Here is a 13,863-nt window from a genome sequence, read left to right as displayed (position 1 = left end):
AGAGAATTCACTTAAACCTCTGTCAGCCTCACTTTCTTCAACTTTAAAATGGGGGTAATAAGAACACCTACCTCCCAGGATTGTTGAAAGGATCCAGTGAGGTAATATTTGTGAAATACTTAGCACAGTGCCTGTCACACAGTAAGTTCTTAATAAATGTTTCCTTCCTTTTTTTTTCTTTCCTTCCTTCCTTTCTTTTCAAATGATTAAAAAAAATTTTGTGATTCTTTATTTTAACATTTATATTTGTCAGGAAAATAATTTCAAACCATATGGTTAAGGGAAATAGGAAATTAAGAAATTCATTAACAGCTATTTTGCATGCACAAATATGGAAATGAAAAAATCCTTTACTTATTCATAATCTGTGCCTGGCACAATTAACTTTAGGGATTATATACACATGCATTGATACCAGAGATGTAACTAACAATTCCACTGTCTGAAGCAGGAACCACAAATATGTCCAGGGTAAACTGTTCAAAAGGCTCTCCCAAATAAAAATTTGAAGATAAATTCAATTGTTTGCAAAGTTGGGGAAGAGACTTTAGGTGAAAAAACTTGAACTTCAAGGTCCCATTAAAGACCCTGGGATATTTTCAAGGCCATTGCTAGATAAGTTCCCATCAGGGGAGAAAGAGCAAGACTAGACTGAGAAATAGCTCACCTAGGGCAATAGGGAGCAAACATTCCATCTGGTAGTTTCTTATTTCCATGAATTATTCCTGCTAAGTGAGTATTAAGCTGAGTAACCTGATATAAGAGCACGTGACTCAGTGCCCTCTTGATTTGCTCTGCCTTAGAGTTCTGATTGATATGCAGGACAGCAGAATGGTCTTAAAATTCCCACAGAAAGAAAAAAAAAATGAAATTCTTATCAATGACAATGGAAACTTTAAAAAGCAGTCATTTGGAGTGACTTGCTACCACTCTTGGGATTAGGGGGTGGCGACGATCTAGATTGCTTGGAAAATATTAAGCCTTATATTCTCAATGTATTTCAGACCACAAGGGTACCATTTAAGAAAATGGTGCCCTACTGACCTGAGAAAGTTACTGTTTTTCCCTATGGGCCTAATTTACAAGGTAATTAACTCACTGGTAGGACTTAACTGAAAATCTCATTGTCTCAAAGGAACCTTTTCCTATGATTTATGTACATCCTCTTTAATAAATAAGTGTTGGAAAGTTATCTACTAGTTAATCCCTCTGGATGCAGAGGGTAAATGGGGTTCTGAGTTTACAGATTGAAAAACTAAGATACCACAAGGTCGCCTCATCCTTGTGATGAAGCTGGAGATAAAAGTATAAATTTCCTAATCCCCTCACCTTTCCTTGGTCTGTTATTCTGTCCTGCCTTTCATGGAATCATCTTCCTAGCTTTCATTTCATTTTGAGTGATTTTGGAATATATTGGAGAATATGTCAGGATGCAATATTTTTATTTGTCATCTGTAATATGAAAAACTGAACAAAAATATTTAGATCAAGCTCAGATAGTTTGGTAAGGATGGATAAAGGATCAGCCATGTCTTTGGACTATACAGTCCTAGAAATCTGTTTCATGTCAGAATATTCAAGAAAAACACTCATCGTCATTGAAAGGTCATTAAGGAAAGGGTATTTTCGTGGTTCTTTCTATATAGAGAGAACTGAAAATTGCAAAGCATGGTTTCTCCATCAGTGACAATTAGCTCTGGAACTCTGTGAATTTTAACTTCTTTGACCAATCAAAACCCCTATGTGCTGTTGTTCAATTAGATTGAGTTCAATTAAGTTTATTTGGGAGCTGATAAATAGTTTAGATGCAGTACTTATTTTTTTCAATAGCTGCATCTTCATAATCCTGTTCTATCTGTCATCAGTTAATGCACAGAGGTTTTTATCTGGTATGATAGCAATAACTACAGTGGGAAAGAGTGTCAGCTCAGCAAAAACTTCACCAGTCATGAATAAATGGCTCAGTCTTGTGCCCTGCTGCCTGGGGCTCTACAGGAGTTGTTTATTACCTAATATGCACAACCCATGATAAAGGTGCTGCTGAAATAAATTGCAGTTTTGCATAATTATTGAAAATCTTTTCTTAATGAGCAATGCATGTCTCATTCAGAAGTTCAATTTTAAAAATTAATTTTAGCTCATTTATAATCACCGAAAGTATCTGTGTATTAGTAGAAGGCAAATAAGCCATGTAAATAGAGTACCAATTTCCACATTCCATAAAAAAATAAAAAACAAAATCCTGAATATTTCAAATAGAACTGTTTCTGCCTAAGGCATTCTTTTCTCACAAGCTGTTATTATTTAAATGCTTTGCATATATATAATATATATACGTACACATACATATATAGATATATACATATACATATGCACATCCATATATACACTATTATATATATAGATAGATATGTAAAAATATCCTTAGACAGTGTGGCTATTTTCTAATTGTTTCATTTTAGAATCTTTTTCTTTTATTCTTTTTACAAAGAATCAAAATCATTTTCCATTTAAAATGTCCTCAGTAGCATGGATGTATAGTGATGAGATGTGCAGCTTAAGCAGGCCACTGTTGTATATGTCAAATTCTTCCTTCCTACTGCCCTCTTTTTTAACATTTTCCCTCCTCTTTCCCCTGCTTCTTCTTTCTTTTGCTCTTTGAGCTCTAGTTTTCACTCTGAGCTCCCTAGTTTCATTTTTTCCCTAGACTATTCTTAGTTCCTCCGTGTCTTCACATCCCTATCTTTGGCTTTCTTTTTCCTGATCATTTCTTGGCATCTAGTTGCTGGGATAGGAAACTCTAGTAGCAAAATGAAGAAGAATACTGTGGCAGAAATGCTACTTTTTCTATTCAGATTTACTTTTTTGATGACAGTGAACTTTGTTGGTACCTGAAAATGAACAAACCTTCAAAAGCAGTAATAAGAACTGATAATCATAGTTCCTTGGATATAGTTGATTCTCAGTAAATGCTTACTGAATTCATCTTAGATATTTACTAAACATTTATGTGCAGAACATTATATTATATGCTGGGGGAGGTACAAGCTCAAAATTTACTAAAGAATGCTCAAATAACTATAATAAAAAATGGTACATGATTAATGCACTGCTACAAATCATATGCTCTGTAAGATCCAAGCAGCAATCAAGGACAGTTTCATGGGTATGGTAGCATTTAAACTGAAGCCTAAAGGATAAAGAGGATTTTAATAGGTGCATATGAGAAGGAAGGGTATGTGTATACATACATATATCTATCTATATCTATCTGTCTATCTCCAGAGATAGAGATAATTAGATAGATAGATCTTCCTTCCCACTCTCCATACAATATAAGTAACTTGAAGACAGGAATTCTTCTTTTTTTTTGTTTCTATTTCCCAGGCACTAGCAAAGAGCCTGGCTTACAGTAGGTGCTTATTAAATACTTGATAACTGAGTGACTAATTCCAGACACAGGGGGTATCATAAACCAAGGCACAGAGATGGAAGAACAAGAACTTTAACTAGGAATAGTCAATATCACAGTTTGAGCATAGACTACATACATGTAGTTTACTGGAAAGCCTGTAAACATTGCATGGCACTAATATTAATGGCCTTTAAATATTAGGCTGAGGAATTTGAATTTATCAGTAGTCAATAGGGAGACATTAAAAGTTTTTTTCAGTAGTAAAGTTACAAGAACTAATATCTCTGTAAAAATTATTCTGGCAATGATATGAAGGCTGAATTGGTGAAGAGAATTGGGGGAAAATAATTTTAAAAATAAAGGTATTGTAATAGTAAAAGTGAGTGATGAGGAATTATGCTTGGGTGTTGGCTTAGGACTAATAATGAAATTAATAGCAATATCAATAATAATAGTAATAATAGCTGGCATTTGCAAAGCACTGTACAAGTATCATCTCATTTTACCCTCATAACAACCCTGTGTGTTGGTGAGGAAACTGAGGCAGGCAGAAGTTAAGTGACTTGTCCAGGGTCACACAGTACATGTGTCAGGCTGGATTTGTACTCTGTTCTTCCTGGCTCCAAGTCCAATGTTCTATCCACTTCATCCTCTAGAAAGGAAGGAACAAAGAAGAGAGACAATGTGCAAGTAAATCAGGTTGAATATGACAACTGATTTGTGAGAGATGAGGAACAGGACAAAGTTAGTTTTTGAAGATTGTAACTAGGAAGCAGGTATTGGGAGAAAGAATAAATGTGCGGAATCATAGAGTTAGAGCTAGAAAGAGATCATGAGAGATAAACGTGACACAGTAGATAAAGCACCAGATTCTGCTGTATATCATCTGAATCTTAAAACCTCTCTGAGCCTCAGCTTCCTCATCTGTAATATGCAGATAATAATATCTGCACTACTTGCTCCAGAGGATAACTGTGAGGCTCAAATATGGCATATGTATAGTGCTTTGGATATTGTACATAAGTATATAAATTACCATGTATTATCTGCTTCAAGCCCCTTCAGTTTACAGATTAAGAAACTGAATCCTTAAGAAGAGAAGTAAATGCCTTGATCTGACGATTTGAACCCCTGTAAATTGAATTGAATTGAATTAAAATCTCTGAAAATTTAAGTTCATTTTGGTATATGTACTATCCAAAAATTTCAGTAAGCTCTTATCTATGTTCTCAAGAAAATCCATCCTTTGATCAACTTTGGCAGACTTAGCTCTTATCAGCAACGCAATGATCTAAGACAATTCTGAAAGACTCATGATGGAAAATGCCATCCACATCCAGAGAAGGGATAGTGGAGTCTGAATGCAAATAGAAGCGTGCTGTTTTCTCTTTTTTTTAATTCTCTTGGTTTTTCCCTTTCGTTTGGATTCTTCTTTCATACCATGACCAATACGGAAATATGTTTAATAGGATTGTACACATATAGCTTACATCAGATTCCTTGCTGAATTGGGAATGAGGAAAGGGAAACGGGGAAGTGGGGGAGGGGAGTGAGGGAGAAAAAAAATTTAGAACTCAAAATATTATAAAAGTAAATGTTGAAAACTATCTTTACATGTAATTGGGAAAAAATAAAATATTATTAAGTAGAAAAAAGGGGAAAAATAAATGTGGAAAAAAGAGAAAATCTATCATTTCAGGTTAGAATGCGAGCTTCTTGAAAGTCAAGGTTGTTTCATTCTTTTTAATCCCCAGGACTTGGAACATAGAAGGCATTTAATAAATGTTTATTGATTGATTTTCTTATTCATTGATTTTCATCTAGACCTCTTACTTGTACCCCTTTGTAGACTAAATGTACATCTAGATATATTTGTTTAGGGAATTAGCTTTTCATCTCTTTCTCATCTTCTTTCTCATTCTCTAATGAAGTTAATTCACTAAACCCTTCTGATGCTATTCATCTAATTGCTCTTGTACAGGGTTAATGAGAGAGAAGCTGCTCTGGAAGCAGCCCGGAGGCTACTACAACAGTTCCCCCTGGATCTGGAAAAGTTCCTCGCCTGGCTCACTGAGGCAGAGACTACAGCCAATGTCCTGCAGGATGCCACCCACAAGGAGAGAATACTGGAGGACACCAAGGGAGTTCGAGAGCTCATGAAACAGTGGCAGGTAAGTCGAGATCTTCTGAATTAGAGTACTAAGAAATCTAAGGGAACAATTACTTTTTAGCCTTTGTACTATAACTGGACATTCTTAGGGGACAGTGAAACAGATGTTGTATGCTCTGGTGTCTTTACTGGTTGCTTGGGAATTTTTACCACCAAAATGTAAATGTCACTCACTGAAGGACTTCTAGCAATTTTTCTCAATACCCTGGCCTTCCAGGGAAGGCTAAATTTAGGCAAAAAGAGTTTTGTACATTAGGTACAAACAAGCAATGGCTTTTTCTGAAGGGAAACTGTGCTGATATAGAACTAGCATTGGGATTATTCAAATGAGAGGGCAATGATTTCTGAGTGTCTATTTAAATTATTTTGTGGAGAGTCTCTGTATAAATTGTCTATACTATTTAATGTTGCTAAATGAAAGTTTCTCCTCATTACTTTCAAATACATTTTTTAATGTTAATCTGGCTGTTTGTGGCTTTCTTCCTAACATAATTTGTTCAAATACGAACAAGATGGCTAAATTTGTCATAGTTAATGATCACACAATTTTCTGACAATTGTTTTCCCTAGAAACAAAAATGATGTATATAAAGTTCGGTATTTGCATTCAGAATAGAAATTTGGCTGAAATCATATTCCACCAAAAGAATGCTATTTCAATGAAACACTCATTTCTTTTATACACAAAACATGACTTTTGCATTTTATATTGTCATAGGGCAATGGCATGAGCCATTTGGTGTAGTTGTTTTTGATGTATTGTCTTTTGTGATCCAACAGATGATGGGAAGTTCATTACAGCATATCATATTTATGGTCTCTTGTCATCACATTAAGAGCACTTAGACACTTATACCTGAAATTATAAAAAATCTACAGTTTTACAACCACATGGATTGGGGAGGGAATAATTTTCTTTGTCTTTGGAAATTTTTTATTATTTTTCTAGGTCAAAGTGATCATTCATGTTTGGTTAAAACAGATTTGAAAATAGATAATAGCATAAAATATTTTATTTTATATTGTATCAATGTGTAGGAAGCTTTAAACTACCCTGGTATATTGCTGAGTCAGGATCAGAGAAATGGCAGCTTATATGGGAGGATATGTTTTTGGGCTCAACATGATATTTAACTTCTCCATATATTTAATTGTACTGGTCCAGAAACAGTTGTAAACAAACAAAAAAAAAACTACATCATCTTTTACTGAAGCATATAGTTTTGTTTCTTAAGTAGCCGTCTTTAAACAGTAGAACTTTGATTCCTTAACATGTGGTAGAAATTTAAAACATTCCAAGTGTTAATTTTTGACACCTCTTGGATGAACAGTTGGAAAATATACTGCTGTATTTTATTTAGTCTCTAAACTACTTTAAGAAATGTTTGTTGATTAATTGACTGAACTGAATTTCCCTGTTAGAATATAGGCTCCATGAGAGTAGGGATTCTTTCTTTCTTTCTTTTTAATAACCCCAGTGCCTAATACAGTGTCCAATAACATGGAAGGTGCTTTATAAATCCTTGTTAATAAAATGATTATTTTTCAGTCAATTTCAAACTGAAATAGCCCGATGACAAGAAAGTAGCCTGTAATAATCTCATCAAAGAAACAACTTTATAAGTTAATTAGTAAGCATTTAATAAGTACCTACCAGTGTCCTAGACACTATGCTAGGCACTAGGGAATCTGTTGCAGAACTGAAACAGGCTCTGCCCTCAAGGAATTTATATTCTATCAAGGAATACAGCATGTACTTAATGTAGGTATATACCTATACAGATAAGGGTATGTATAATAATCATTAGGGTGATTATGGAGAGTTAGGAAAGACTTCATATAGAAGGAGGTATGTGAGTTGAATCTTGTCAGAAAAGAGGGATGTAAGAGGAAGAGGTAAGGATGGTGGACATTTCAGACATGGGGCAGCTTTTGCAAAGGCACACACTGAAAATGGAAGACATCTATAGTACAGTTTTCCCAATTACTGAACACCTAATATGTATACCCCCTATGTTTGATGATGAAAAATAATGCCTTCAACAATACCCTGCCTTCAACAAGATTACCATCTAATCTGCAGATGACAAATCTTACCATAGAAGACAATGCATGAAATACAGTATTTGAAAGGGATATTATCTACCATATGTAAGAGTCTCGTGACCTCTGACAGGTCATGTGACTGCTAACAGACTTACTCAGCAGGTAATAGGAAAGCTCTCAGTAGATTTCCTTTAGATGCAGCTGTCATTAACCAGTAAGTCATCATACTCCAAACCCCTTTGGTATTTCTGTGCCAAGAATTTCAGGAAGCTTGGTGTAGAAGACTTCCCCAGGGACATATGCATTACTGGAGAATTAAAAAGCAGATACAAAGGGCAAGTCATTTAAGAACACTGGCTACGTGGATCTGTACTGCTTTTCTGCAAAGGTCTCATTTGCTTTTCTTTCTTTATTTCCTGATCACACAACCAACTCAGCAGTAGTTTTGGAGCATCATGCCAAAGGTTCTGGGTCTACATGCTTATATGTAATGTCTACAGGCAGCTTCAGGGTGGAAGAAAGGGTAGTGAGAGCTATCGGCAGAGATTGCTGCTTCTGTGCTTTCTCAGATAAATTGTAATGCTTCCCTTTTGCAATAACCACATATGAAGGATGTATACATATTCATCAGTTTGGCTTATATGGTGAGAGCTGTGATTCTTACTTATTAAAGATTCATTAGTAGAGTTGGCTTAGTCTTTGCCCCATATGCCAACATCCTAGGGGGTACAAGCCATCTCTCCAGTATGTGGATAGGGGGAGTAAGGAGGAGAACTTCTTCCTGCCCTAGAACTAACTATGCAGCCAGCAGCCAGACCACTCCCTCCCTGTTCTCTCATGCCCTTGCTCGTCATATTCTTTTCCTAAGCTACCGTCCCAACAGAGTAGAATAGAATTCTTCACTGCAGCCATCTGATCTGGGGAGCTGTGAAATACACAACTCCCATGTCAATTGTAAAGGAGCTGTTCCTTTCCCTCACTGTGCCTCTTGATTCTTCCTCTATTGAGGAAAAATGTAAAGATTATTAGATTTATAGTTAGAAGGCCTGAGAGTGTGAATCCTGTCTCTGTCGCTGATTATTTGTGTGAGCTGAGACAATTCACTTTACCTCTCTTGGCCTCAATTTCCTCACCTGTAAAATGATGGGATTGAACTTATAAGGCCTCTTCTAGAATTAAATCTTATATTTTTAGATGTTATTTCACATTCCTTTCATTTTCATTAAAAGTTGAATTTCTCTTGAAATCTCGTTGCTCCTCTTTTTCACACACCCCTTACCCTGTACAGGGTCATAATGAGGAAATAGCACACTCCTTACTCTCCGGTATCACCCTCTGCCAACATTACCTAGCAGCTACCTCTCCTTCTTCCAGCCCATCTGGATCCTTATTGCTATAGAGTGTGGACTTCCAGGTCACTCTCCTCATATAACACCCTGCCCTCCAATAAGGCCATTACAGGCTTACAGTTTTTTCCACTCCCTACTCCTGTGCCCCTGGCTGCCTGGTTCTACTCTGTACTTTAATAGGTCAGTGCCATGCTTGTCCCCACCACAAACAGACACTGAACTTACTAGAAGTGCAAGAATTCCTGGTTATGACTTCATGCATTATGCCTAGTCACAGCATCAACTGTTTTATTGCCTTATCCCTAACAGATTTGTACATACTTTCCCATCCAAAAGCAATAACTTTTTTTTTTTTTACTTTTTATAACTTCTGACTTTCTGCCAGGCTCCCTCTCTATATATTGAATCAAAAGTCTTGGCTAGGCTATCTGCCCATCACTGTTTATCAACATAATCCTCCAGAAAAATCTCATACTTTAGGAGGCTACCAACACATTGTATTTTTTAATGTCTTCTTCTGAATAGAATTAACATGTCACGATAGAACCCATTAGAAGTTTCTTCATGGTTTAGAGGAAATAATGTTTACTTTGCCTTTTCAAATCATGAATATTCCCATAGAGAGATTTTTCTGTGTAACTCTATCACATATTTCTTAAATGAGACTCCTTTATAATTAATGTGACAATTATAATATTTTAGTGTTTTAAAATGCAATCAAAATATTGTTCTTCATAATTTGATGATATGTATATTATGTCAAAGACAAATTCAGTCAATCTGCAAGCATTTATTAAATGTTTATTAAGTGATTTTCATATGCCAGGCAGTTATCATATGTTAAGGGGAGAAAAGGAAAGGAACAAGGTTTTCTTAAATGCTTCCTTTGGTATTTAATAGTGCCAGGCGCTATGCTAAGGGCTTTATAAATATAATCTCTTTTGTCTATATTTATGCTAAGTTCTGGGAATAAAAAGAAAAAAAGAAAAAGCAGTCCCTACTCCCCAAGGGTTAGCATTGTGATGGGAAGACAATATATATAAATCAGTAGCTACAAGATAAATATGGAGTTAGATAGAAGTTAACCTTCAAGAGAATGGCAGTAGCAGATGGGGAAAACTGGGAAAGATGATTATAAAAATTCAAGGTACTATCCATGGTGAGAAAGGACCATTAACAAATTTAAGAACTGTACTTCTGTTAATGGTTCTGTTTGCCATATTACATGTTGATTTAACTAGAACATTTTTTTCTTGCTTACTATTATATATGCACTCTCTGTCTCTGAGGTATAGATCTGTGTAGGAACCCTGGCAAATATCCACAGCAGCAAAGTGTGGCTTAGAAATTCAGGGATTTTGCATCTGTTTGAATTGTCAATTTCCAGGTTCATTATTTTTTACACTGCTTTTTATGGTCTTGATTAGAGCTCTGAGCAAATAAAAGTGTATGTACCTCTTGGCTTACTATCATAAAATGTAAGATTTGTAGAAATAAATTTGTATTACGTAGGTGAGATTTACGCACTTGTATAAACATGTACACACATCTTCGCACATGCTATAAGCTGGTTTGTTTCTTTGGTTTCCAGAACATTATTGAATTATTTTAATACCTCCGTCCTTCTTCCTTCCATACTGTCCTCCTACCTATCCCATTGTATGTAACCAAGTTAAAGCTAGACTAGGCCCATAGTTAAATGCTTAGGCAATCTTGGCACCTTCAGATGTAAAGGCTATGACCTATACATTGCAGACTAAGACCCATGGGGGCAATCTGTGATGTTTTCTTAAGTAATTAAATTTATTCTATATAGAAAAATAATTAGAAATATTTACAACATATAAATTTTATTCATTAAAAATAAGTATACTTCAGTTCTGTGATCTCATCAATATATGTGTTCCACTCATCAGTACAGACCTATTGTAACCCATCTACAAATTCTTCTGTACATTTATCATCTATGATTTCCCCTAAATCCTTTACTGGTGATATATCCAATAAGAAGCGTGTCTTCCTCTAAGTCTTATCACTTTGCATATACTAGTGTAGTATTCATACTATCATTAACTCTTGTTCCATGACTTGACTATGTTCTTTTCCAATCAGACATTTCCTGGATGACATTCTTTTTATCATTTCATACATGCACATTATCTTTGGAAATATGCTGAAACCTGTTTGTGCTCATCATTGACTTTTGGATCACTTATAACTCTAAAGTTATTAGTCTCTTTGTGAATGAAATGCTTAATTAAGTTGCTGGATGGAGCTCCCTATAACAGTGAAATCATAGATGGATCTCTCTCCTCTCCTTTTCTTGCTGTTTCTCTCTGTCTCTGACTCTACCTCTGTGTCTCTCTCTCATACACACACACACACACACACACACACACACACACATACACACATTCAAAAGCTACTGACTTCCCTGGACACTATCCCTTAAAGAGGAAGGTTACCCAAAGTATATACCCATTGACTTGTCCCCTTCCCACCAAATGTGGATCATGGAAAAAATCATCATGAATAATTACTACTTTAAACAATTAACAGATGTGTCATCACCTGAACATAACACAAAACATATTCAGATAAACATAACAAAATAAGAAACAAGCATAATCAAATATGAAGTATTTATCGTAAACAACAATAACCATGTGCAATTATATACAAGATTCAAAGCACTAATAATACAACATGTAACATTATCTCTCAGAACATTGTGTAGCCATCTCTTCAGCTTCACTTGTAACATAATAACTCAGCCCAATTGCTAGTCTAATGGGTCTAGTTCCCTTTTCATTGATCTCTCTACTCCTATAACTATGTTAGTAATAGGTAAGAGTTGAACATCATAATTATTACTTATCTGTTTACCTTCATCTAGACTGGCAGCAGGGGTATATTGGCTATTAGTATGCTTGTGCTCTCTGGCACAAAACTTTAAAATTTCAGGGTCCTCAAACTGGTACATAATCTATTAAAATTCTGAATGTAGTAAGAAGATAACCTTGCAGTCCCCAAGTCTAGGAATCCCTACAGGCGTTCTAGACCCAAAAAATAGATGACACTGGGTTTAGTTCTCGTGGCCTGTAATGGTATATATAGAATCCTTCATTCAAAACATCACTTTGAGTTGCTATACGTAGGTCAGGAAGACTTTGTACAATTGGTGGACAGTATCTTTTGCTTGACGTTCTCTCCATCAATTGATAGTAACATTTCATAGGCAGTTTGTAGCACAGAGCTATCCTTCTCCTACCCAACTTGGGTAGGAGTCAGGTTACAGACTTACTTTATGGGTTGTTTAATATATAAGGAAAAATGGAGACTTAATTTTCATTATCATGTTTAGTTTCATTTTTTTCTTAGTTCATTTTTTTAGTTTTTTTCTTAGTTATATATAAATATAACAGTATATACAAATACTATTCTTAGTGTTTTTATCTACAGAAGGTGCTATCTTTTAATTTGGATTGAGATTTCTCAAAGCCTAAAGCTGACAGTAGCTAAAATATTTTATTTATTTAAAAGAACCTGACCAGATTACTTTAAATTAATAATATCACATACTCCTCACCATAGCTGTCTGGCATACTTGCTTATAAACATAAGAAAAAGAAATTGTGAAATTTATTCAGTGATTGCATTAGATCCTTCCTGAGTCTAAACTAACCCCTACTTCTTATCTGAAAAAGTTCATTCTAAATGATAGTAAAGAGTAGCTAAGATATTTTTGTTGTTGTTGTTTAAAAAGATTTGAGAAATCTGAATTAACTAAAACTTCAAGATCTCTTTCATTGTTGTTTTCTACTCAAAGAAGGGGGAGTCCAAAAAGGACAAGAATCATTTTAACTACACATTTTTTACTAATGTTATACTTCAAGGATAAATTGTTTGTTTTTTTGTCAGTACGGTTACTCCATCCTTTAATGCACAGCTCAACCCATCTCTAACTTAATAGTTAAGTCCTTAGAGAGATGCCTGAGGTTCAGAGAATTTAAGTAAAATACAAGGTGATGCAGCTAGGAAGTATCAGAGGCAATATTAGACTCTAGTTTTCCTAGATTCCAAGCCCAGCACTCTATTTATTGTGCATTATTTCAGTTAATATGATGCTAATTGATAAAAGTTATCCAGAGAGAGAGATATGGTAAATCAACGGGAATATAAAATTATTCCTATGTATTAGTGCAAAATTAAGAGAATAAGGGATATCAGTTTCCTTTGTTTATAAGCATCTTCAAGGAATTATTTTTCATTAAAGAGAGAATTATTGTCTTTGAAAGTTAAAAATTATATTTTATAGTGTGAATGGTTTGAATTACCACGTATGTTTAAAAATATTTTAAAAGAGAAGTGTCACTGTCATTTAAATTGTATTCATTATGTTATCTTATCACTTTGTTGAATGCCTACATAGCACTTAAAAACCTTTTATTGGAGAAAGGTATCAGTACCATTATTTTCCTTTTACCTTCTGTCACTGATTGAATTGTCCTTGACTACATAAGTATTTTAAACCAATTCATTTGCTAGTTTTCATTAAAAGTAACATATCAAGAAATAAATAACCATAAACAAAAAACAATCAAATGAACACACAAAAGGAAAAAAAAACTTATCCAAAATCCACCATCCTTTGACAAAATAGAGCCCAGAGACAACAAATTATCAAATTTTTTGGTTCTGTGACCCTTTGTTTGTACTCCTCCTTTTCCTTCTTCTTCCTCTCCTTTCTTCTTCCATTTTATCTCCCCTTCTGCCTTTTCCTCCTCCTTCTCTTCCTTCTCCTGCTCCTTTTTCTCCTCCTCTTTTATCATTGTAATTAGTGGTGATATAGTTGTGGTTCTACTCATTTTACTCTATTATCT

General features: G+C 34.9%; 1 protein-coding gene across 10 annotated transcripts in view; it reads left to right on the top strand.

Annotated features, from left to right (window-relative positions):
* Window positions 1–13,863, top strand: part of DMD (dystrophin) — a 2,504,498-nt gene that overhangs the window by 1,957,961 nt on the left and 532,674 nt on the right. For all 10 annotated transcript variants that reach the window (XM_069063824.1, XM_069063827.1, XM_069063826.1 and 7 more), the window contains one exon: window positions 5,397–5,586. In XM_069063824.1, the coding sequence (XP_068919925.1) occupies window positions 5,397–5,586 (190 nt within the window). The remainder of the gene's footprint in view (window positions 1–5,396; window positions 5,587–13,863) is intronic.

Source organism: Petaurus breviceps, unplaced genomic scaffold (genome assembly GCF_028583685.1).
Source record: "Petaurus breviceps papuanus isolate PSGF00001 unplaced genomic scaffold, PetGlider_PUasm1.0 90603, whole genome shotgun sequence".
NCBI lineage: Eukaryota > Metazoa > Chordata > Mammalia > Diprotodontia > Petauridae > Petaurus > Petaurus breviceps.
This window is presented reverse-complemented; position numbering and strand designations above follow the sequence as displayed.